The sequence below is a fragment of the Drosophila tropicalis genome, unplaced genomic scaffold (assembly GCF_018151085.1).
Source record: "Drosophila tropicalis isolate 14030-0801.00 unplaced genomic scaffold, ASM1815108v1 contig_798, whole genome shotgun sequence".
Taxonomy (NCBI): Eukaryota; Metazoa; Arthropoda; class Insecta; order Diptera; family Drosophilidae; genus Drosophila; species Drosophila tropicalis.
This window is the reverse complement of record NW_027173286.1, coordinates 11,523-38,838: the sequence shown is the minus strand read 5'-3', so window position 1 is coordinate 38,838 and position 27,316 is coordinate 11,523. Positions and strand designations below refer to the sequence as shown.

Genomic DNA, 27,316 nt, shown 5'->3' with positions numbered 1-27,316 from the left:
GTTTGCCTAATGGTTTGAAACTTGGCTAGAGTTACGATATTGACTGCAGCTCTTGTTCTCTCTGGAACTCTTTGTTATACCCTTGCTAAATGGGTACATATCAGTTTGGCTAGCTTTTGGATTAAACAAATCTGTAAAATCTCTGAATCATTGAAATACATTGTAATAGTTTGGTCTAAAAGTTTTCGTTTAAAGTCATGATAAAAACTAGTTTGTTTGTTCGATTGTGTGTATATGGAGTTTGAACTAATTGGTTCAGCAAAAACGTTATAGGGTATAGAAACTTCGACAAGACTCTTGCTTTACTTCTGTCTCTCTCTGTTCCTCTCCTTCTTTCTCTCTCTGGCAGTTAGAGCTGTCTTCTGGGCCAGCTTCAGCTTGGTAGCGGGTTTTGGGAAATGGCATTTCAGTCGCAAACTACGTGTAACCAAAGATAGACGAGTCCGAGTTCGAGTCCGAGAGTCCGCGGCGGTGTGCGTTTGTTCGGGGTCACCAGCAGTGAGAAAAAGAGCAACAACAAGAAATCATATAAAATAAAGATCAACCAGCGCGAGGGACGCGGATGCGGAGCGTGGCTCGTAATGTCTGCCAAAGCGTAACGAATTTTGCCTTTTATTTTAGTTTTTTTGTTTTGTGTGTTTTTGTTTTTTATTATTTTATTAAAAAAAGAGAAGAAAAGAAAAAAACAGTGAAAGAAAAGTGCACAAATAGTTGGTTTAAACAAAATATGCAAAAGGTAAAAAAAAATAATTAATACAGGAATTTATCTAAGTATATACATTTTATATATACATATATATTTCAGTTAAAATAAAAGAAAAAAAAAAAATTGGCATTTACACACCTGTAATTTGGATTGTGCTAGTATTTGTGTCTTCACATAGGTAGATGCATCTGTTTGTGTGTGTGCGGTGTGTATCTGCATCCGTGTGAGTGTGTGTGTGTGTTTGGGTCTGTGTGTATGTGTGTGTGCCGTTGCATAGCTGTAAACCAGTTGCCAATTGCAACGTGTGTGTTTTTTTTTTTTTTATTATTGTTATTTTTTGTTAGCTGCTGTTCCAAGAGACGAAAAAAACCAACCAAAGCCAAGTTAACTATAAGGTGCGACTCCGATATGGGAAATTTCGTTATAGAAACCTATTCAAAGTGAGTGAAATCATACGATCACGTAGAAAAGATCATCCGGCTAGAAGCCAAAACCCCAAAAATCTACACAAAATGCACAAATTTGTTAACAAAGTGAAAAGTATTTAAGTAGTTATGTATCTGTATGTATGTTTTTTATTATCAGCTCAACTACTCGGTACAATTGACAATCACGAACAGATAAATTATATCAAAGTTTTATTTCGCTCTGTTGTTATATGTTAACCGAAAAGAAGCAAAACAAAAAACACGTCCAAAACGAGTGTTAAAGTGCCAAAAACAGAAAAACAAAACAACCGAAAAACAGAAATTTAGCTACAAAAGAAACCTAAAAACAAAAATCCCACAAAACTATATATATATAAAAAGATTTAACTGCTTTTTGTCGGCCGATGTCGATCTTCTACTCACTTCCCTTACCTCCAGTTGCCCCCTTGTCTTGCTTCCTTTTTCTTTTCGATTTGATATCGTAAATATAAAGGGAGAACAACAGTGTGTGAGATCATAGTCAGAGAGTAAGAGAGAACTTTTTGCCCAAAATTCGCTTACGTATTTTTATACCCTTGCAAAAAGGGTATATTAATTTTGGTCAGAAGTGTGCAACGCATAGAACGAAGCATCTCCGACCATACAAAGTATATATATTCTTGATCAGCACGACGAGACGAGTTCAACTAGCCATGTCCGTCCGTCCGTCCGTCCGTCCGTCTGGATCAACGCAAACTCCTCCTAGACCGTAAGAGCTACAGAGCTGAAATTTTGCACGTAGGCTTGTATATACTGCAGGCGTTGTATATCTCGGATTCAGCTGGATCGGACCACTATATCATATAGCTCCCATACAAACCCCAAAGTCACGAACAGTGACTTTTCTCAATAACTTCGTTAATTTCTGTGCTTTTACGATGAAACTTAATATTAGAGAGTTTATTACGCCTATAAACGACTCTGCCAAATTTGATCAACATCGGATGACTATATCATATAGCTCCCATAGGAAGGATCGGTCGAAAACAGTGACTTTTGTAAATAACTTCGTTACTTTTACCGCGATTGCTTTCAACTTAAACATTTGTTAGTTTAGTATATCTGTTAATGACTGTGCCAAGTTTGATCAAGATCGGGTGACTATATCATATAGCTCCCATAGGAACGATCGGTGGAAAACAGTGACTTTGTTCAATATCTTCGTTATTTCCTATGATTGTAGGCCATTCTTTCGCAAACATAAGCCTTTTTAGATAAAACGTTCTTCCACATTGATGGCTAATAGGTAAGGAAGGAGTTACCAAAAAAGTTGCAAGGGTATACAAACTTTGACGCGGTCGAAGTTAGCCCCGGCCGTCTGGTTTTTTTGTTCGCTTTTGTTTTAAACACAAATGTTGAGAGGAATAAAATCAAAAAGAAACACAATTTAAGCAGAGCATTGTGCCATATATCATTTCATATATAGTATATAATATTGTATAGCTTACATATCGTATATGGTCACAGCTGAGCTCTGTGTGAAGGTGTAAAAATAACAACAACAAAAAAACGCGCGTCATTTTCTTTTTATACTCTGGCAAAAAGGGTACATTCATTCGAATATATATAACGATGTTTATATATATTCTGGATCATCTACAAAAATAAGTGGGACTAATGATTCAATGTTTAATCATCGTTTTTCGAGAACGTTTTGAAATTAGTCGAATAGACGAATAATAAACTGATGGTAAAATCATATGACTGTCAAGGGTTAAGTGATAAAGTCGAATTACTATATTAAGGTCTATATAAATAACCATTCGGACTAGGAATACGATCTTTTAGAGGTCAGAAGTTGAGCAAGCTTAATTTGAGGTATCTTGCATTGGATGGGAACTCGAAAAGTACTTTGATTGAAATTGATTCATATAGGAATTTGAGGAAACTATACGATTTTATAAGAATTATTAAGTAATTAGCTATAGTATTCATGGTATGAGTAATTTTTTGTTAAGTACTTGCATAAATAAGTCATCACACCGACTGAAACAACTATTTATTGAATTCAATGTTTAAGCATTTGCTTTTCATCTGTAATAGTAAGAAATGCTTGCTTCTGTCTGATACATATGATTCAGGGCTACTTTGATATACCATTTCAACCCATGAATGCATGGTATAAGACCAACTTTGGTCGTAGTTAGATGATGGACAAGAAACACAAAGTAAAACCATTTTCGTAGTGAGATGACAGACAATTTGGCTAAAGTTTTTGTTTTAATTTAAAATGCAAATGAATTTAGATTCTTAGAGCATTAAAGACAGGGGCGGACAGTTGCTGGCCATAATTAAGAGCTCAGACACTAGCCGAGTCTGTTTGTTGTCATGCAATATACAGGGTCAGTGTGCCCAAGGTAATCAAGGTGATGATGATTCTAATGATTCTGTCTGCGTTCAGGCAAAAGAAGAAAACCAACAAGATTTGCCCTTAATGAGAGACGTTTCTAATGTACACAGTTATCTACCTACATGTATGTACATATACAAATGCAATTTCCATTATATATAAATATACATAAATGTATATGATGACTATTAGCTTTAAGGCCCAATCAATTACTTCATATCTCAACTATTTGATATCGAATTCTTGTGGTAATGCCGTCATTTACGCTTGCGCTCTAGTCTCGACTAGAATTTACGATATTATGTTAGTCAGTTTCACGACCTGCTCTCTGTCTCTCTCTCTCTCCCACTCACGCTCACAAGATTTGTCTCTCAGCAGCCAGGCCAAGTCAAAACACCTGATTACGTTACTTGGCTCTTGGCTCTCACTTACGATATTCGTTTACCTGTTCTGTGTTTGGCCATTGTTATTTTGTCTGCACAAACATTTTCCGCATTTTTTCATGTGCCTCTGTCTCTATGTAGTCTCTGGTTTCTGAGCTATTCAGAACACATACATGCATGCATACATACATATGTATGTATGTATGTACATACCAATAATGCCAACAAACAACGTGGAATCTAAATGCGAACACGACAAATGGCCCAGGTAAAGGTAAGGCCAGAGAGCTCGTCGACTCTTTGGTGGTGCACAAATAACAATAACAACAAAACTTTCATTAGCGTTTTGCGTTTTGCTAAATATTTCGCCAAACCGCTATCTTACCACTGTGATTGGTGTGGCACACCGACAGACAGACAAGGGTGTGAGAAGGGAATGATTGAGGCGGGGAGGCAGGTAGGGGGTACTAAATACAACTACGATTATAAGTCGTAAAAAAGAAATTCATCATTTGGGTTTGCTCGAATGACAGGCGAAGCTGTCACTATCATCGTCTCTAAGGCACAGTGGTTCCTTCTAGTACAAACAGTTTCGAAAAACATAACAAAATTTTAATCAAACATCGAAAGTGGCACAAACAACTAACCAGGAATCTGTTCCAAACCAATAGATCCATACAGATTTCTATTTTTTAATCTAAAAATACCTTTTAAGTGACAGTTTTTCAGTAATTCAGTCATAAAATCACTTCAAATCTATACAAATGTATATGGTTGATTTTTCGGATCTGTTAACTCAATAGACTTGAATGGATATTTTGGTATCTGATCTTTAAAGGTTTCCAGATAATTTAAGTGTTAAGCTGTCGCTCTGTTAATTTATTAATATTTTCAATAGGAAGAAGAAAAAAAGCATCTGGATGAAAAGTGAGATCACAAATTACATATAGACTAATGCCAAATCCATAAAGGAATCTAATATGGGGAAACTTTGACCCCTAAAGTATGCAAAAGGCACTCTAAGAACATAGCAAACATTGTTTGAAGACAATTTTTAAGTAAAAAGTTTAATTTTTTTAACGAAAAGTTATAAATTTATTGAAATCAATGAATACTTCTCCTGACCATTGCATACTTTAAGGAGCAAACCTTCCCCTTGTTTCACAGCACATAAATCCGCGTAGGCTTTAAACTTTTCAAGAGTTTTTTACAAACAATTGTACACCTTAGTATGGCCCACTGTTCACTGTGGGGTATGTAACTTTTGTCTAATATCGTAAATCAGCTGCACGGTCCATTCAAATTACATTTTTCAGCTAGCTTAAGTTATGGCTGGAGGTCGCGCCAAGTCGCTATGGTTTTGACTACTTTTTTCTCTCTCTTGGTTTTTGTTGGTTTCGGTTTTTTTTTTTTTTTTTTTGGCTTTTTTTATTGACCATTTCATTTACGTTGGGGGGCACTTTCCTTTAGACAGACGGACAAACAGACATGCATATGTATGTGTGTGCGTATGGACAGTTGGACGTACATATGTAGAAAACGCGTTTAACTTGGAATGGTTTTCACTGATTTATTTTCGTTGTCGCTTTCTTACTTACAGTTGAAATTTGTGTCGCAAAGCACGATTGCAAGTTTGGTCGCATCCGCCTGGGCCAACATCAGCAGCAGCAGCAACAACAACACACTAGTTGCACAATCACAACATATATATAAATAAATAAAAATCAAAACACGTGTATCGTCGTCTTTGTCTTGATCTTTGTCAACGCTAGTCGTTAGTCAAAATGCGTGTATCCAACAGATCCAAAAAGTCATCAGATCCAGCAATAGCTACAGCAACGGCAACTGGAATTGCATCTCACCAAAGTCTTAGCACGCATATTGAAGATAAAGTTAAAGTAATTGCACCAGCTGGCCATCATCATCATAACCATCAGCAACATCATCATCGTCGTCATCATCTCCAGCGTCATTATCAACAGTGTGGAGTATAATGAGTCAAAATGTGGCAGATAGTTTGGTGAGTAGTAGAAAGTACACATCATACATATATGTATCTATATAACTCTGGGAAACTCAAATTAAGTGGAAAGCAAAAAGTGTATCTCAAGCTAAGATCTCTAAAGGGTTTAAGCATGAAATCTTTTTCAAGTTTTTTTTTTTTCTCTTCTGTGTCTGCTGCTAATTGTTTGGCCTAATATTGACTTTAAAGAAGTCTTTGAACTGGTTTATTTTGGGATTTCTGCATTTCAATTTGTTAATTGTGTGCTAAACATTTCCATCTCCCGTTTTGCTATAAATATTTCGAATGTGAAATCTATTTGCTTAAAGCATTAAGCTGACGATAAACAAAACACAAAAAGATAGACGAATGGCCAATTCAATATCTTTTGATTTGCAATATCCATCCAAATTTAAGTCATATTTAAATCTATGAAGCACTAAGTAATTACTTTCACTTAGAGAGAGAATCTTCTTAAATCGAGATTATTATTATTGAAATGCGTTTGGTGTTTACATTGGAAATTGGTTAGATAAGGCAAACCAAAAAAAACCACTTAAACATATAAGCTATTATTTTTCTATACCCCAAAGATTGAACTAGTTAAATGACTACTCTCCCGGCTTGTTCTTGATACAGCAGGGCATGTACAGGGCTGAACTAAGCTAGGAACTGGCTATCATACTTTTGGAAACATTTTTGAAAAGTTATGAAAAGTTATGAGTCCTTTTCCATTGCTAACAATTGCCATCCCTCATTTGCGATCCTGTGTATGTACAAATACAACATAAACACTATTGCTTACAAGAATTTTAGGAAAAAAGGTTGCAAATCAAACAATGTCTTAGTAATTATAAGTTTTTAATTGTCATAAAAGAATTAAAAACGATTTCTCTATTAATATTATACTCTACTTTTATGACAGTTTTTATTTTTTTCCCGATTTACAATGTATTTTGTTTCTATAATTTCATTATTGGCCTTTAAATAGTTTCTCATTGTTTTGATAATAAATCAATTGACGTTATTTTAATATTAAGATCCCCCTTGATATCATGTATATACATATGTATCTATGTATGTATGTTTGTATATGTTTACCCACCTCTGGGGACAAAACAAGACAAAACGTTTAAATTGCTTCGCTTACGTAAATGAACGTTTATTAATTTTTGTTTTCTTTACATTTTTATTGCTATTAGTGTTTATATTTTCATTGATTTCTCTTTCTTTTATAGCAATGTTTGTTACAAAAGACTTGGAGACAATATGTGTCTGTTTTTGTATGTGTGTGTGTGTGTGTTTGGGGGGAGGGGGGTATATTCCAATTAACATAATTATATCATAAAGTTTTGGGTTCACGTGTTTTCACGACTTGACTTCCCATACCGAAAACAGGTAAAATGCCTAAAGATGATCATCAATAATATTATTGATTTGGAAGCGAAACATTTTTGAAAAATTTCTTTTGGTGAAAATCTGTCAAAGTTGTTTTATTCAGGTTTAATTTTTGAATGGAAAATCTATTAAATCATAAGTTATATAATAGAGGAAATTGTAAATTGAAAATGTTTGTATACAAATTAAAGATGAACATTTGTCTTTTAGTTTTACAAACTGACTTTATATAGATACATATGAACTCGAAAGCAACCGATACATATATATACTAGATATATTTCATTTGTGTTTTTGCTTTTGCCATAAGATGTCTCTAAATATTTCTTATTCTGCGACATTTGATTACAACATTCAATTTACTTTGATTGATTACAAATTTAAAACAAATTAAATGTGTTAAAGATCTTTTCTTGGTATCGTCATCCGATTCAAATAGAAAGTGGAAAGGGATTCCTTTAAATATATTTAAAAAAAAAACTTATTTAAGTTGTAGACACAATCTCAATGGGATCACTTTGGAAACAGGACGATAAAGGATTTAAGGATTGCAAGAATAGAAAAACCTCTTTAAAATTTATTCAGCCAGATCATTCGTTTTACAATTTCACTTAAAAAATTATGTTTCAGACTGAATAACAAATGACATTTCCTTTTGAATTGAAATTCAGTTCATTTCAGTTGTTAAATTTCAAAAAATGTTGCCACACTGTTGAAAAATTATAGGCAAAATCTAAAATAAAAATAGGGGGTTAACAATACAAAAACATTTAACAGGAAGAGAGGGAAAAGCCCGTTTTCGTGTTAATATTCTCACGATCCGATACATTTCTATAAAAGAAACGCGCCAGAGAGCAAGAGAGATGCGGGATACGCCGACGCAATTAAACTGTAATCAATTGCCGCTTAAACCACTTTCACTGCGGAGTGAAGGAGAGGCAAAATGCAAAGAGAGAGAGAGAGAACATTGGGAGAGAGCTAGAATGAATATGTCCGTCAAGTTAGCGACACTGTTAAACTCGAGTTAGCGACGGTCCTCTGTTAACCCTCTGTAAAGTTTTTTGTATTTTTATATTTTAAATTTTCAGCTATTTATTAACTTTTTTGAAACAAATAAAGCCTTAAATTATTAAGAATAGATTAAATTTTTGTTTTAATTCAGTTTTGAGGGTTTTTGAGCATTCCATGTATTGACAATTTCTTCACGAAAATGTCCTTTTTTCGTTTTCGCATAGCTCCAAAATATTGCAACGGCTCAATGAAGATTGAATGCCAGATTATTCCCCAATTATTCATCTATATTCCCACCAAGTTTAGTTAAAATTCCTCACACGGTTTTCGAGAAAATTGCATTTTTTTGAACCAACCATGATTTTCCCCATACAAAATGTTTCAAAAATTACGTCGACTTTATCGGGCAAAAACTCGACTATATGGTAACGGCTCAATGAAGATTGAATGCCAGAATTTAGGTATGACTGTCTGGAATACGTCCAGAAAATTTCAGCAAAATTCCTCGTAACGTTTTCGAGAAAAATGCATAAATGTGGGGGTACCTTCCGAAAACAATGATTTTTTAAGCAAATGCAATTCGCCAATGTTCTTCTTCTTCCTCCTTTAATTCGCCCCTTACAAAATGAGTTAAAAAATGGGCTAACTTTGTTGGGTAAAAACTCGACTATATAGTAACGGCTCAATGAAGATTGAATGCCAGAATTTAGGTACGACTTTTTCAAATATGTTCAGAGAGTTTCAGCAAAATTCCTCGTAACGTTTTCGAGAAAAATGCATAAATGTGGGGGTACCTTCAGCGGGAAAATATTTTTCAAACATTTCGCCGCTCAAGCATCGCTGAGATAGGGGGATCAGGCAAATACAGGTTAGCTTAAGTAGGGGGTTTGGTATAGTGGTACGACTGCACCAATGAATTATGATTTTAGTTAATAAGAATTTTTGACAAATAAGATTCAAGTATATGTATACTTATGTAGACTTTACTAGACAATTTAAATAAAGTTAATGAAATATGTAATTGTCAAATCTGGTTTTATGTATATATATACATATATGTACATATGGTCGTGCGATTGCAAAAAAATTTGCTGCAAACAAATAAGGCTTGCACCAATGTATGACCATTTGTATTTGCAATTTTTTTAAAAAGTTATCTTAAAAGTTGTCCAAATATTTTGCCATGATCATCACATTGAACCAGTCTCATAATCTCTTGCTTTTGGCCATTAAATTTAAAAGATTTTAGGAAGAAGAAGAACATTGGCGAATTGCATTTGCTTAAAAAATCATTGTTTTCGGAAGGTACCCCCACATTTATGCATTTTTCTCGAAAACGTTACGAGGAATTTTGCTGAAATTTTCTGGACGTATTCCAGACAGTCATGCCTAAATTCTGGCATTCAATCTTCATTGAGCCGTTACCATATAGTCGAGTTTTTGCCCGATAAAGTCGACGTAATTTTTGAAACATTTTGTATGGGGAAAATCATGGTTGGTTCAAAAAAATGCAATTTTCTCGAAAACCGTGTGAGGAATTTTAACTAAACTTGGTGGGAATATAGATGAATAATTGGGGAATAATCTGGCATTCAATCTTCATTGAGCCGTTGCAATATTTTGGAGCTATACGAAAACGAAAAAAGGACATTTTCGTGAAGAAATTGTCAATACATGGAATGCTCAAAAACCCTCAAAACTGAATTAAAACAAAAATTTAATCTATTCTTAATAATTTAAGGCTTTATTTGTTTCAAAAAAGTTAATAAATAGCTGAAAATTTAAAATATAAAAATACAAAAAACTTTACAGAGGGTTAACAGAGGACCGTCGCTAACTCGAGTTTAACAGTGTCGCTAACTTGACGGACATGAATGAATGCTAGTTACTGCTGTTAGTTAGCAGTCTGTTATTTAGCAGACTCAAAAATGAGTAAAGATTACCCTTTTTTTTAACAAGCTTATATTCACTTTGTTAGGAAGTTTGTTACGTATTGCCCACCATGTATTGAATCCATTCATGATGTAGTCAACAAACTGGATCTAGAATTAACATTTTGATCTTAGGTTATTCAGTAATTGTCCAAGAGAATGGTTTTTTAGTTTGAGGATTTGTTTAAATTGCCCGACGACTTCGAAGATACTTAGGTTAGGCTTAAAGACTAGCGAAAATGTACAAAATGATTCAAAGTATTGATATTTCGGTGGGTGTCCAGTCCCCCCAGACTTACCCCTTGATCCATCCTTGCAAGGGAATTATATTAAAAAGGTTAAACTTCAATTGCACTCGAGATAATCTCAAAAATCCCTTTTATTATCCTATCCTCTTCGATATATGTATATACATAGCATCGGCCATTATCACCTGATTCCCTAGTATAGCTTAAGTCTAGCCTATCACATGAAAACTCGAAAGGGTATCCAAAAGTTGATGCAAACAAAAAGTGTTTCTGTGTATAATGGGGGAGGGAGAACGAATCGTTCTCTCAACCAGCAGCAGCAGCAGCAGCACAACATTCTATTCCTCTGCCTGTGTGCGTTTTCGACAGTTGTTGGCGGCGGTTGTGTGCTCCTCCGTTTCAGCCAGAGAGCTAATATATTTGTGTGTCCCGTGCGCGCGACCTTCCCGCCCACCCCCGCAATCAACAAAAAATAAAAGCGACAATTTTGTGTGTGCGTTGATTCCTTTTGGTTTTTGTTTTTTTTTTTTTGTTAATGTTTTTATAATTATTATTTCTTGTGGTTTTTGTTCAAATAAGAAAAAAAAAAAAAACAACAAATAAAAACTTGAGCAAAACAGAGAGAAAAATAATACAAAAAATAAAAATAAAAGAGAAAAAATCTGAGAAAAATGCATAAGAAATTGCTTTTGTCTGACATCCCATTTGCGAGATGCACAAAGTGATTAATAGAGGGGAGCAGCCAACAGAAGAGAAACGGTTTTAAAAAGAGCGAAAATAGAATAAGAAGGAATCAGCGACTAGAGGACTAGAGGAGGACCAGCGACCAGGCCAGGCTAGGCCAGACTTACCTCTGTCTCTGTCAATTGAACGTAGTGCAACGAACCCTTGATACGGCTATATAGCAGAGCAGGGGGTTGCACCAAGGATCCGTACACGGACACGTACCCCACCACCGCCATCACCACCACCAATACTCCTTTATATATATGTATGTGTGTGTGTGTGAGTGAGTGCTGTGTGGGTTGACTCATCAGCAACAACAACAACAACAATAACTACAACAACATCATCATCGTCATCCTCGACATCATCATCCCGTGAAGCTACTACTACTACTACTACTACTACTACTACTACTGGCTAAACAAAACAACAGAACAACAACTGAGAAAAAGGAGAAGGTGGAACTGTGGTCTATAAAAGGAGCAATCGGAATATCGATTTTGTTTTTCCTTCATTTTTGAACGGTCATAAATTACCAAAGAGAAGCAATTTTCACAACAGTTAATCTCAAATGGTAAAAAAACAAAACTAAACTAAAAATTCAAACAAACAATCTGAAGACAAAGGCGCGCATATGTATCTATGTATGTATGTACATATGTGTGTGTGTGCATGTATTAGCTAAATGTAATTAAACTCAGTCGATAGGTCAGAAAACTCTCAATGAAATACATCTGAGAACAAAATTAGTTCTTCATTTCAATCTGATGGATACCCTGAATCATTGAGATAATATGAACATCCCCCACCATGAGTGGTGGGTGGTTGGCCCATCGCAGTGAGCTGCTTAACAAAGAACAACAAAAAACAATCCATTTAGCTAGAACCTACATCAATTTAATATTTACTTTAGCTACATATGTACTTACTTACTTACTATGCGCGCCTTTGCATTTATACAGAATCCGAAAGTGTTTTTGTACTTGATTTCTTTTTATGTTGCTATCAAAAAAGAAAAAAGAATTGTGTATTTTACTTTGAGTCATCAATAGTTAAGTATGTCTGTGTGTGTGTGTGTGTGTGTGGACATGGAATATTTACCCAAGGGTGTGTGGTTTTCGGTCTACTCGATATATGACATCTTTAATGTTATTTACACTTGGATAAAAATACAATTATTGGCTTTGAGTACTTATGTATCTTATTCGCCCACAACAAAGGAATTGTTTCCTCTCCTTTTCTTTTAAGTAAATAAATTAAGGACAAGGACCTTTCATGACCGCATATTTAGCAGGACTAGGAGTAAATGGTATATACTATACTATTCACACACATATGTACTTAACCTAGTTAAAGTAGCTCCTCCTTGATAATTGAAGATATATCGAAAGACTTAAAGAATAGCCTACAATAGATTTTATCCCTTAACCCTTTATTTATTACCCTTAATGGGTCACCATATGAGAAGACAAGAAAAAACGGGCAGAAACCTTTAGTTTAGAAAGTAAATACTAACTAAATGCTATTCAGTTTACCGCTAATTTATACAATTGCTCCTTGCAAACAAGAAATTGCCCAAAAGGGTGGAAAATAGCTAAAGTTATCAAGAGCGTAGCTAGGACTCAAATTAGGGGAGGCAAAGCAAGAAATTTTATTTGAAATTAAATGAGTTCTTGGAAAAATGTATGTAAATTTAACACTCTAGGGGGTGGCAGCTGCCCTCCTTTGCCCATGCCTGTCAAAAGTTTGACTCAAATGCGGAAGACCTCCTTACCGCCAAAAAGCTAAAGGCCTAATAGGCCCATTAATCTATTGTTTATACTTAATTTAAAGTTTCATAATATTTTCAACTACTTCAACATCTATGAATGTTTGTATGCTAGATTTTGGTATTAGTTAAAGTCTTTGATTTGTTTATAGAAGTTTTTGTCAACTAAATCTACCTATATACATATGTATATAGTTCCTTTATTTGTTTATTTTATAACAAATTAAGTTTTGAGTTGGTAATTCAAAAATGACAAATAATAACGATTGATAATATTATTCTTGTTCAAAGCGTGATTCCATTTAAAAATAAACATTAATAATTAGTATTAATAAGTTTAAAATTGACAGATGATTATAATGTTTCCATGTAATCAATTCATATTTCTTTGAAATATTTATTAGTCATTCAAATTAACAAAAAAACTTAAATTGAGCGTGCGAAATATTTCGAAATTCAGAATTCCAGAATTCCATACGTTAATTTGGTTTTATACAAGTTTTAATTTATGTTGTTCAAGATTTGTTTCTGTTAAATCTTCTCCTAACTTCCTAATACCAACTATAAGATATGTGTTCTTAGTCTATTACTTAATCTAAATAAAGATCAAGATTCGAAAGCTATCCTTAGGTTTCTTTAAGTAGCTCTTCCAATCGACTTAGTTGGTAGATTTTGTTAGTAAAGTCTTTTCGAACATTGGTTTTTTTGTTGTGTTTGTTTGTATGTTGATATTTTTGTATCCGCTTTGCATAGCGGATGTGGTTTGATCAAGAGCGAGTGAGGGAGGGAGGGATTTGACGAGAGAAGGAGCGAAACAGAATGATAGGGAAAAATATTGAGATTGAGTGGTGGGCCGATGGGGGAGGCATCTCTTGTCAAGCTGAGTGCGTCGGATGCACTCAAATGTAACTGACATTCACAGTCAGAGTCATTTAGTCAGTCAGTCAGACATGAGATGAAAGAGAGGGAGAGAGAGAGGCCGAGCCGCCGCTGCGAGACTCGAAACGTTTTTAGTTTCAATTTATTTTTATTTTTTTTGTTTTGTTTTGTTTTGTTTTGTCTCCTATAGTTTTTAATTTTGTTTTGCATTTATTTTGCTTTATTTGACTTCTGTTTTTCTCTGTTGCAATGGACGCCAACAACCCGTGCCAGTCAGTCAGTCACTCACTCGGTTAGTCAGGCGGTAGAGGCGGCAGGTCTTTGGGGTCGTCTATAAAAATAGAGAATCCCCTAACCACCTTCTTATGCCCCACCACCCACCCTCCTGTTAGCGGACCACTCCTTCATTCATTTGACCATCAACTTTGATGTTGGCTTGACTTGGCTTGGTTTTTTCAGCTTTTTGTTTTCGTTACGTTTCCTTTCTGTTGTTGTTATTTTATTTGCGCTATTCTATTTTTGCAATATCTTTTCTGTGGGCATTCAATTAGAAATCCCCCCTTAATGTTGTTCCTCCTACACACACGTTTAGCTGGAAAAGCCTTAGCTATCGAAAGGTCAGAATGTTCGTCCACTTTGCTCTATATATAGCCAGATGATGTGGGCTCCCGCATGCTCATCATCATCATCGGCATCGTCATCATCGGCATTATCATCAACATCAATTTGCCATAATTTTAGTTCATTTCTTTATAATTGAGGCGCGAGAGTCCAAGTTTTGACAATACATACTATATAATAATGGGTTTGGGTATTTTTTTGTGTATACATATGTTGTTGGAATGAGAGAAGTTGGGTGGTGGGCTGAAGGTATTATTCTCTGATGAATCATGAATTTGTAAAACGAAACGAAATGAAACGAAACTTTATGCAAATGATTCAAAAGGTGTTTTTTTTGTTTTTTTTTTTTTTTTTGTTTGTTATTGTAATTCGAGTTCTGAGCTCCGAGCTTAAAGCACTGAAAATGAGTGCAATGTATGTACATATCGATGAGAAGGGCAGGGCATAAATATCTATATATGTATGTATGTGCTTATATACTCAGAGATATGTACATATATGTAGATAGAGAAACCCATCGCAGGTCATTCATTGTTTTGCTGATATATGGGTCTAGGTTTTAGCGCTACTCAAAACGCATAGGATAGAGATTAAGCGTGAGAAATGAATAGATTACGTGTTCGACTTTGAATTCAAACAAGTTACATGTACATATATGTATGTATGTAATACATAAGTATTATGTTATATGCACTGTAATATTCTATGTACATATATGTATATAAAGACTTGATCTCATAATATTAAGTCGTCTGGGCTTTTCAATTCTTCACTTAACTTAAGCAATTGGATATGAAATGGTGCCTAGGCACATCATGGAACGTGCCTGATTAGATGGCAATTTGATGTATTATTTTATGCCCGATTTAATTTTATTATATATGTATATGTAAGTATATGCATATGCACATATATGTATATGTGATTTGAGGATTCGTTTTGGGGGGTTTGCAATATATAATTTGATATATGTGCTTTATATCCAAGCACGTTCCGGGCAAAACGTTAAATCATTCATTCGTATATCCATTCATTCGTTCCATCTTACGCACGTCTGACCTGAACCTGGAGCTGGACCTGGATCTGGACCTGCTCTTGAACCCATATCCGAAAGTCCGCAACGAGATTAAATACGACGTTTTGCCATATGCAAGAAACAAGTTATGTAATTGCCCAGTTAAGAGAGAGCAGGTCAGCTGGAAATTACCTTTTTTTTGTTTGTTTGCTTGGCCTAAATTTATGGTTCAACTCGAATGTAAATGGTCTTGAATAGTAGCGCGGGGAGGCAGGTCCATCATCATCTTCTCTTCATCTCTTTGTCACTAGTTCGTTGTACCAGAAACTCTAGTCACACCCCTCTTTTGGCCCTTTTCCCCCTCTTCAACAACAAAAAGAAAAAAAAAACACAAATTGCCCATAAAAATAGTGAGAGAAAAAGGAAAACGCAACGCAGTTTCCGCACAAGGGAAAACAAAACTAAGAAAAATCCCAATTAATGTATTCAGGAATAGGAAAAAGTTTAGATACTCTATAAAAAAAAAAAATAAAAATATATAAAAATATACATTTATTTAATTGTTTATCGATTAATATTTAAAGAGTTAGGAACAAAGTACTTACCAATTTTTAAATTTTTCAATTATCCTTCCTAAAAAGAAAATTAAAGTGCAAATGATTAATGTAATGTGAAATACATTTATTTCGAACATAATTGATTTATTATGAATGACTCATAACTTATGCATTAATCGGATCCGAAAAATGAAGTCGTCTCGCCGACTTAGGTATACCATACACCGATAAAACAAATACTTCAATTTTATAAAACAAATGCATTTTCACATGCTTTTTACAAACATATCTTAGTATCTCGCTCACTCAAGCATAAGAGCACCCTAGCGCCCCCACCAGCCAACGGCCAACTCCGACCTTATGGAAAAACTTTTATATGCATAACTCGTCTATTTTTTGTTCAATTTTGATCAGATTTGGTATTTTGCTGTATATTAGTATCAAATTTAAGTGTTTAAGTGTAAATTTGATTGCATAGGGTAGAAAAGTACGGAAGATAATCGAGTTTTTTCAAATTACGGGGGTGAAAAGAGGCGTGGCAAAATCTTTACATATACATAATGTGCGCATTTACTAAGCAAACTTTACTAAACTATGGTATTCATATTCATATATGGTGTCTCTAGCTAGAATAGTTTTTGAGATAAACGCCTTTTTTTAAATTGCGGGGGCGGAAAGGGGCGTGGCAAAAATTTGATATAAACTTGACCTATTTACATACTATACGAGTCTACATACCAAATTTGGTGGCCCTAGCTTTTACAGTCTCCGAGATCTAGGTGTTCATACAGACGGACGGACGGGCAGACGGACAAGGCTAGATCGACTCGGCTGTTGATCCTGATCAAGAATATATTGTGGGGTCGGAGAAGCTTCCTTCTGCCTGTTACATGCATTTTGGCGACTTTCATATACCATTTCACCCTATTGGTGTATGGTATAAAAAAAAGAGAGTGAGAAAGAGAAGTAGAACTGAATCCATTAAAGAATAATATAGTTCTTTATGAACAAGATCCTTTAGAAGTCGACTTGGCACAGGTGACATACTTCATTTTAGACAAAGGAAATGAAAGTTTTTACAAAACTTGCTCAATCCTTAATCTTAACCCATACATGTGTATGTAAGTTTAGTAATCAGTATTGCCTTCTATGATGATAGAGTATTTCTGTTTTAAGAAATGAACGTTTTTTGTATGGCAAAATTGGGCGTGAGACACTAACAATACTAAACCACCAGCAACAACAATAATAATAATAACTTCCTGGAAAAGTTAAACATACATATTTGGGTGGTATATACTATTTTAAGTTATTTACACAAAACCAGAGAGACGGAGAGAGAGAGAGAGTGAGAGTGAGAGAGCCTTAAAACAATGTAAAATTGTTAAACAAAAACACGGCATTAATAGACAATTTAGAAGGGTGGCGGGGTGTTTGGGGGAGGATAGCCATATAACCAAATATGGATAGTTCAAATGAGTCGAGACGATATGACGATAAAACGCGACGAGACGCCACTTGAAGTACAAATGTCGAGTTGTCAAAATTGACTTTTATGTTGCTTGTTTGTTGATACTTCAATTGTTGTTCAGTCTATTTATGTTCCGAAAAAAAAAAAACAACAAAAACGAAAAAGCCAAAAAAAACCAGCTGAACAAAATGAGTGTTGATTGTGTGAGCTACTCGATAGCTGCGAGGGTGGTGGGTGAAGAGGGTCTTTGGTGGGACTTGTCTCCCAAAGTCTTAAATCGTATCCAAGGTCAGGGGCTCAAGTGTGCGCATGTGTGAATGAACTGGTTAGAGCGAAGTGTATACGAAAATCCAATTGAGAGTTGAGGGCCAATGTCAATCAATGAACCAGAACCATCAAACAACAACAACAAAAATACACAAAAAAAAAAAAAAAAATCAAGTACAAAAACATAACGGGTTTTCAAAAATTTGATTTATAATTGCAAATGAAAAACAAAACATCAAATTTGCAGAATTTCACAAGCCAAGCAAACTGTAGTTGCCCACATAGCCATCATCAACACCAGCAACACCAGCAACACCAGCAACAACAACAACATTCATCACAGCCAAAGTCCACGCTTATTAAAAGTCACACTTGTGCCTATCAGCTGCAAGATTTAGCTGGTTACAATCGTGCCCTGATGCCGCCATTGGATAACACCGATTTCAGCAATGCATGGCGACATGTCAACAATAATACTCAATCCAAGACATGTGCCTTTCATCAGAAGCAGCAGCAGCAGCAACATCAGCAGCAGCAGCAGCAAGAGCAACAACATCAGCCCCATTATCACTATCAACAGCAGCAGCAAAAACAACAGCAACAGCCACTGTATCATCATCACACATGTCCGCGGCAAAAGAAAAAATCATCCACCCCACAACCCACCACGCCAACATCCTTTTGCCAGCAGAGACGGTCACGTTCCACATCGGCCAAGGCAAGGAGGAACAGCTCGTATCACTCCAATTCCTATGATGATTTGGATGCCACATCGGCGGTGGCCAATGCCGAACGAAAAGTGGTGGCCAGCCTTAAGTATCTATGCGCCTGCACGGGGGCCACACTGCGTAATTTATCAAAGAAGACCAAAGATTTACATGCCAAGAAATATACCTATACAAAGGTAAATAAATTCAAAATTTTCATCCATATATGTATGTATGTACATACTTATGTATAATGCATATGTTTCGGTTTCCTTTTGATTATCTTTCCGTTACGGTTTTGGGTCTTGTATGTGCCAGGCATCGCCTTGCAGTGATGTCGCCTCGGCCTACAATGATGAAATGATTGAATGAAGGAATGGAATGGAATGCATGGAATGGTCGTCTGAGTCACTGACACTGACATGTATTTTGCGATTTTGCTTGTTTCTTTTTTTTTTTTTTTTTTTTTATTATTTTTAATGATGTTTACTTAATTGTTTGGCCATTTAACATTAATTAATTGTTCAAGTTGCATGCAACATTGCAACCGCCATGCACCTTTATATGGTTGGTTCAATGGGAGCAATATTATATACCTATCTATATATAGACTGGTAATGGTATCAGAAATGGTATGAACAGTTATCAACCCCTTAGACTCTCACTTATTAATCTTCCTGATTAATACAAATTCTGAAAGATAATTTATATAGTTTCAGACTAAACTTGAGTAGAACAAGATAAACGGATCAACCTTTTAAGTCGCTAAGAGTTTTAGACTAAAGATATATGTATATATACTTTTTCAGTATTTCAGTCTAGGAAAAATTATATTAATGAAAAGTCTCGAATTCATTATGGGAACTTTAGAAATCAGAACATTGCAACATTTTTCTTAGTTCTTAAAAAAAATATGTTTTAAAATACATAAGTTTCATAAAAATGTTTTTCAAAAGAATGTTGGGAATATTAACATTAATCATAATGCTAAGTGAAATATCATTTCCTTTCTGTTCCTTTATTTTGACGCAAATATGTACATATAATTCATTATATATGTATATATGTACATTGAGGGCGGGAGAGCTAGGCAGGGGGAAGAAGGGCAACAGATTGAGATTGAGAGAATTCTGCTGGTATAATGCGTCATTAATTAAACAACAAAACAAATGAAACAAACATATGTACAATAATATATACAAAAACACAAAAAAAATGTACACACATATAAGTGTTGAGGAGCAGCCGGTAGCAACATTTAAACACAAAGCAACAAAACACAAAAATTGCCAAATAAATAAGAAATAAATTAAATAAATACACACACACACACACACACACGCACACACACGCACACAGATAATTTTCGTATATTTGGGTTTTTGTTTTTGGCATCGGCATCTGCCGACAAGAAACCAAGAAACAAAATCGTCGCTGGCTGATCTTATGCATGCCTCATGAGTAGGAGACATGCAAACGGAATTGATTAAAAGTTGCCTTCACATTGTATATGTATTATATACTCATACATATACCTATATATATATATATAGCATAGATTTCCAATGTATCTGCGCCAAAATACAAACAGTGCTCAATTAAACCTAAGCACGCCACAATTAAACGAAGAAAAAACCCAAAACACAAAACAAACATATACACACTTTTTAACCGATCATATATATATATATAGTATGTATGTATGTATAAAATGATGATCAATTTCCGTGAATTAAACTAAAAAATATAACAAAATTTCTTTTCTCTCAAAACGCAAAGTCTTTAAACAAGAAACAAATCTTTCTAGATAATCCCTAATCTAGGTCTGTTCTTGATTTAAATTGTGAAATTTATGTAATTTCCAAGACACTTTTGAGTTGGAAATTTGCCTTAAGTGAAAGCAGACATTAATTCCAATTCAGACAAAATTTATTCGGAATTGTAAAACGAAAAGAGCCCTGAATTTTTTTTTTTAAATGGAAAACATTTAACAGTTATTGTTTCTTGAAATTCCTACATAAACATTTTGGTTGCTAAATTAAACTAAAACTCAATCGATGCTAACTGAAAGCAAGACAAGATGTAAATTGTGGCCCTTAAGTTTTAGTCTCTGTAACTAAGTTATATTAATTCATATGGGAAATGTTATTTACTAGATTATTTATTATCTTTATGTTTTGCAAACATTTATGGAAATTTTTAAAAGCAGCTACCACAAATTTCCAGCAACATTTTTTTTTTCTATTTCACAGTTCTCTTCATTATTTTTCTCTATTTCGTTTAATTTTTGTGTTTTTGTTTTTTGGCAAGGCCATTTGAAATATTGTACTGGAAATATTTCAGCTGTTTCCAGGCATCTCGCACTTTAAAAACTTAAATTTATGCACAATTACAATTCAAAAGAAACGCAACAAACACTTTTTGAGCACTTAAGTGTTTTTTATTTTATATTTACGAAACACAGAAAACTTTTACGAAATGAGGCCGTAACAAAAACGCCAAAAACAACACAGAAACAAAATGAAGAAAATTATAACAAAACATTTAAACAAATTTCTTACCCCACAGTCACAGGTACTTACATATGTATGTATGCATGTATATAGGGACTTAGAAAATCAATGTAACGGGAAAGATGGGAAATAAACCATGTTATAGACAAATTATTTTTGAATTTCAAATCCAATTTTACTTAACTTGTTTAAGTTCAACGAGCTTAATATATAAAATATATGAGGAATTATAAAATGGCTTTATCCTTATTTAATGAATATAATAATCGTCCTTCGATAAATCTCATTAATTATAGACAACAAATCGAATTTTAGTTAATTTGTTTGGAATTTAAGTTTAATAAGCTCAATTCGTATATTATATCGAGTTATATTTTGGCTTCAAATGATCCAACTTAGGTAATTCACTTGGTAATGTGATAATCGACGTTCGATAACTCCTGACAAGTCATCGAAAACAAATCAAGTTTTGGCTGATTCGTTTGTGGGTCTATTTGGATATTACAGGGTGTCTCTAAGTCGATTATAATTTCGATTTCTATCTATTTTGTTTTGCTTTGATGTAATTAAAGCGCATGCGGGCAATTAATTGGCCGAACATGAAATTCTGTTTGAGTACATTTATATGTATAAACATACATCGATGTACATACATATATATTTACATAGTATGTATGTATGTATGTGTATACATATCTGGGGGCATGTTTATGTTTTGCGTTTTTCGGGGTCTCATTTGGGGTCAGTCAGTTGTTGTCGCTTGCCTGGTTTGCCTTTGTTGTAATTTGTTTATGATTCTCGTTTGCTTCTGCCTTTTTTTGTGATTTTGTTTTTGTATTTGATTTTGGGGGGCGGGGGGCGCTTCAGATTGAAATTGTGTGCCCTCTTCATTGTTGTTGTTATTATTATTGTTGCCTCATATACATATATATGTATGTATGTGTTTGTATATATGTACATATCATACTTACTTATTCATTCATTCAGTTAAACATTTAATGCCATTTCACGCTCGATCCAATGGCACGCCGATCGTAATCGATTTCCACAATATGTGAAAATCCAAAACGGGCCATTTATAATTTCAGTTTTTTATTTCTACATAATTAACGATAATTAAGTGCATAAAAATGAAATCGTATATCAGATAGTCAAACATTATTATTTCAATTTGATAAACAAATCGTCATCTAACAATAGTTACCAGGAAATAATAAAAGTTTAAACATTATTATTCTTGTTTATATAAACATATATATTTAGAGATATGCATTTAGGTCCTTGCAATAAGCAGACAAATTATTCAATGCAATTCTGGCAACTTTCTTCTAGTTCATATTATAATAACAAGACTACCAAAACTCTCTATTAAACAATTTATTGGTTCCAAAAAAAAAAAGAGGAAAGAACACTCCGTCTACTAAATTAGCCAGCTATTTGTTTGGCAATTAAAATACCAGCGTCTATATAAATGTAGCAATCTCTGATCTCTGACAAGTCCAAAACAAATGCGGCGGCTTTTCGCTTTTGGATTTTTCTCTTTTCTTTCTTTTTTGTTTGCAATACACGGTAACGGAAATGATAGACAGACAAAGTCTGTGGCGAATACCCAACAGAATGAAAAACAAATTTCATTTTCTTTTGCAGAGGGCGAAAGAGAGAGAGAGAGAGAGAGAGAGAGAGTGAGAGAGGGAAAGCGAAGCAAAAATGAAAAATTCTTTCATACAATTTGGCAGAACATTTTTATAGTTCGACATTTCGGAAGACATAATGTTTATATTGGAAATATTTAACAGTTATCGTATCACATTAAAGGAAAACAAATAAAAATCCAAAAACGGAAATTGTGGGCTAAAATTAGATGAATGATAAATTGACACAATACGTTGGCAAGAAGGTGGCGGAAAAAGGGATGAGGCCGGGGATGAAATGAAATGATGTGAGCCACAAGCTTTCATTTCATTTTGTGCTTAACAATGCACTTAATCGATTTTCTCTCTATGTGTACATTTATTCTTTTCTAGAACAGACTATTCTAGTCCTTTCAATTATGCTACGAGGGTTTCCTCAGAAGTATAAGAGGTCCTTCTGTTATAGAAGTTAGCTCTATACCAACCACATATAACTCTTTGGCCTAATTCTGACTCCTGTTCCCAGGGAACCTTTTATGGAAAGCACATAAGAAAACACATTCCTGATCAGTATTAAGAGCCACTTCAAGATATCAATGGATGTCTGTGGGCTAAGATGCCAATCGCTAAAGCTATTTTGAATGTAGATTCTTAACTGAACGATTGGAAAACTATATCAAACTAAAAGTAGATAATATCTTAGTAAGAGAAACAAAGTTATTTCTTAAGCTATTCGAACAAAACTAGCCAACAATTTGTTTTATTTGGTTTCATACCTTTTCAATAAGTCTTAAACGTAATACTATATAAAAATAGATTGTTTTATTAAACAGAGTATCTAAATAAAGTATTATCAAGTTTTTTGGACATAATCTGTATGATATCATTAATATTAATCATGGGCATGACAAGCTCATAAGCCAAAAGAAAAGACTCCAACAAGAAAACATAAGAAGTCTTAATAATTCCAGTGTTGATGTTAAAATAATTGACATTTAAATATTCAATTGGTGGCTAGCCAGATAGGTAGTCATTAATGGATTCAATTACTATCTACCAGCATGTTAATTAAATCGATTTGGGTTACTATTAAATGAAATTGGTAGCAAATCAATTCACACAAAACGACACAGGACAAGGACAAGGGCAAACTGAATCACTTTTCAATCAATTTCACTAATTCATTTCGTTTCCTTAATCAACTTTTATAGCCCACGTGGCGCCTTTGGGGCGAGGAGCACGAAAAGAATGCAATTTTCACCGTCTATCTGAAGAAGGTGCGCTATCATCGACCCACTCCGACGGCCAGTAATGTAAGTAAAATGCTGGAAATAGTTGATAGAATTCAATTAAAATGATAAACTACTTATTTCTCTCTTTCTTCTGACACTATTTTGCAGCAGGACTCGGATGATGAAATCTCTCATTTGGAGTGGGAAACTGTAAGAGTGCGCTTTGTCAAGGCGGCGACATTGGCTCGTTTGGTCGAGGCTTTGGCCACCGATGACGGTGAATTGGAATCGACATTTATAAATGTCTTTCTATCAACCTATCGTACATTCTCAACGCCGAAACAAGTATTGAGTTTGTTAACACAACGCTATGATACCCTGCATGAGGAGCATTTGGAGGAGATTAAACAGAATAAACTGAATCCCAGCTATGAGTCACAATCATCGAACCATGAGCAGCATAAAAAGACTCTGGTATCGGCATTGAATGTGTGGTTAGATGGCTTTCCCGAGGATTGGCATGAGGATAATCTGCAGCAGATCTTAGCTTTTGCCACCAAACGCTTAAATGGTTCCGAGTTGTATAAGAAAGTGATTAATCGTTTAGAGCGTTTGATTAGACAGTCGGTATATGGCAGTAGCAGTAGCGGCGGAGGTGGTGGAGGAGGTGTAGGCGGTTATGTAGGCATGGAAACAAATGGATTACCTTGGCTAGCAGTTGCTGGAGTCACTGGAGGTGGCAATGTACAACAAGCACAATTTATGATGCCACCACATTATGGTTCCACATATGATTTAAGCGAGCAGTTTAATGGCCTTTATCTATCCACAATGGGAGGTGGACCCATCTATCGTGGACCAACACATTTTCTACAAGCCTTTCGTTTTCCTCATGTGCCGGTGCGACATTTCGCAGAGCAGCTAACACGCATGGACACGGAGTTGTTCAAACGACTGATACCCCATCAATGTTTGGGTCACACATGGGCCAGACGTGATAGTGGTGGTTCTGAGACTGTGGTGGCCACCATTAATCAGTTCAATGCTGTACTTTTTCGTGTGGTTTCCAGTATTCTAATTGATCGTCTAAAGCCTCATGTAAGAGAGAGAGAGAGGTCTAAAAAAAGCAAGGAAAATTGTTATAATCTTTGTTGTTGTTTCATTATTTTCTAGGAACGCGCTTTAAACATTTCCCGTTGGATTGATATTGCCCAAGAGTTACGTATGCTCAAGAATTTTAGTTCGCTGAAAGCTATTATATCGGCTTTGAATTCCAATTCAATATATCGACTCTCTAAAATCTGGGAAGTTCTGCCTAAAGAGCGTGTAAGTTAAGCTATTTAATAAATACAAACAGTTTTCATTGATTGCTGATCTCTCACTTGTTATCATCTAGATGGAAGTCTTTACGGAGCTTGCTCGCATCTGTTCGGAGGAGAATAATGCATGGACTTTACGTGAGGTATTAAAACGTGAGGGTACCGCCAAAAATCCAGATCCGGCTAGTGATCAATCAGATCGCCATTTACATAAGATCATTCAGAATTTGGGTACCCAAACGTCACATGGCACAATACCATATTTGGGAACATTTCTCACCGATCTAACAATGATACATACAGCCAATCCAGATTATTTAACCGAAGATAAACTAATCAATTTCGATAAGAAGCGTAAGGAATTCGAGGTGTTGGCACAAATTAAATTATTACAAGGAGCAGCCAATACATATAATTTGCAAGAGGATGCTCTCTTCGATCATTGGTTCGCTTCCATGCCATTGTTTGATGAGAGGGAGGCATTTGCCTTGAGCTGCCGATTGGAGGCACCACGCAAATCGGTGGTTAGTACAAATACATCTCTAACCAATACAACTGCCTCGTCCACGGCCTCCATAATGGGGATGGGGCATAGGAAGACTGATTCCATACACTCCAATTCGAGTAGCGGTGCGGGATCTCAATTCTATTGTGAATTGAACAGTAGTACAAGCTCTCGTCACAATTCCCTGGATCGTGACGCTCATCACACATCTCTGATGTCCGCCTCGAGTAGCGTATCCAATTTGTCCATGGATTCGAGTAACTCAGGTGGCCGCCAGTCGGGCAAATTGACGCATTCTCAATCTCTGGGCAATGGCCTCAAGAATGCGGCCAACTTAAATGGCTCATCAAACGGCGGTGGATCGCCGCATATCAATGCTCAATTGGTGCAACCAGCCGGTGGTATACCACAATCTGCACCAGATTTCTATATCATTCGTGTTACCTATGAGACCGATAACATTGAATTGGATGGCATTGTGTTGTACAAGAGCATAATGTTGGGGAATAATGAAAGAACGCCACAGGTTATACGTAACGCCATGGTTAAGTTGGGCTTAGAAGATGATCCCGATCGCTATACATTGGCCCAGGTTTTGCCCGAGAAGGAGTTGGTTATGCCCAAGAATGCGAATGTCTATTATGCCGTTAATACGAATTATAATCTCAATTTCATATTGCGACCACGTAAAGATGAGGGTCTTGGTGGTGGTAGCTAGTCCACAGCCGTGCCCCTATCCCAATTGTGGTGCTTGGGATATGAGGGCGAGGATTAGGCGGCAATATATATATATCTACATCTATCTATCAATCTATCAATCTATGCGTGTATATATAGTTTATAGACATTGAAAGAACTAAACTATATTAAACTTATTTATTTATTTTGGATCAAGAGTTCGACTTTTCGTCAATTAAGATAACATTTGTAATCTCCTATTATCTTACCTCCCCATTGGATGGCCCACTAATTTAGAGAGAGAGAGAGAGAAACATAGAGATAGATAGATGCAAAACGAACGAGAAAGAGAGAGAATTCATATATGAAAATTATCTAGACTCTTTATAACTGGAATAATTGCTGATATTTATATATATATATATATACATATGTCTTTATATACGATTGATGTTCGAAAAAACAAAAAACACACAACAAAGTGGTACAATAATTTTTGAGGTTTGAATCGAATCAACTCGTTGAATGTATGTACTTTATTTTAACTGAAAACACAACAACTGAACATAAAACAAAAGAAAAAAAAGAAAAACACGAAAAAACATAAAACGTATTTGTATAGATGTCTCTTTTTTTACCCACTGTACGTGTATTATAAATACAAAAACAAAAAAAAACCCACACACACAAACACACAAAATATACAACAAGTTGTAACTTTTTCGTGGAGTGCACAACAGATAATTGTTGTTGTTTTTTTTTGGCGTAAACTTTGTCAGCGCTCTTTAAACATAATTTTAAATATTTAGAAAGTAAAAATAGTTAAGAGAATATTGTATTTGTTTGTACATTAATCGTAAGAAACAAAACAAAAAAACACAGAAAATAAAGTTAAAAACGAAAAACAAAACAAAACAAGAGATAAATATAA

General features: G+C 35.0%; 1 protein-coding gene across 5 annotated transcripts; it reads left to right on the top strand.

Annotated features, from left to right (window-relative positions):
* Nucleotides 1-426: 426 nt before the first annotated feature.
* Nucleotides 427-27,085, top strand: Rgl (Ral guanine nucleotide dissociation stimulator-like). Of its 5 annotated transcripts, none has more exons than XM_068293629.1 (6): nucleotides 427-736; nucleotides 5,507-5,926; nucleotides 23,863-23,964; nucleotides 24,055-24,981; nucleotides 25,057-25,209; nucleotides 25,280-27,085. In XM_068293629.1, exons 2-6 carry the CDS (start codon nucleotides 5,900-5,902, stop codon nucleotides 26,423-26,425), a joined length of 2,355 nt encoding a protein of 784 aa, XP_068149730.1. In that variant the 5' UTR covers nucleotides 427-736; nucleotides 5,507-5,899; the 3' UTR covers nucleotides 26,426-27,085. The 5 variants fall into 5 exon arrangements, with proteins under 5 accessions (XP_068149730.1, XP_068149728.1, XP_068149729.1 ...); XM_068293627.1 differs by having other exon boundaries at nucleotides 24,052-24,981; XM_068293628.1 differs by lacking the exon at nucleotides 427-736 and adding an exon at nucleotides 1,074-1,146 and having other exon boundaries at nucleotides 24,052-24,981.
* Nucleotides 27,086-27,316: the final 231 nt, after the last annotated feature.

Coding starts and splice junctions, on each gene's coding strand:
- Rgl (XM_068293626.1), top strand. Junction 18,705..23,862: donor AGAAATATACCTATACAAAG/GTAAATAAATTC, acceptor CAACTTTTATAG/CCCACGTGGCGCCTTTGGGG. Junction 24,982..25,056: donor TTGATCGTCTAAAGCCTCAT/GTAAGAGAGAGA, acceptor ATTATTTTCTAG/GAACGCGCTTTAAACATTTC.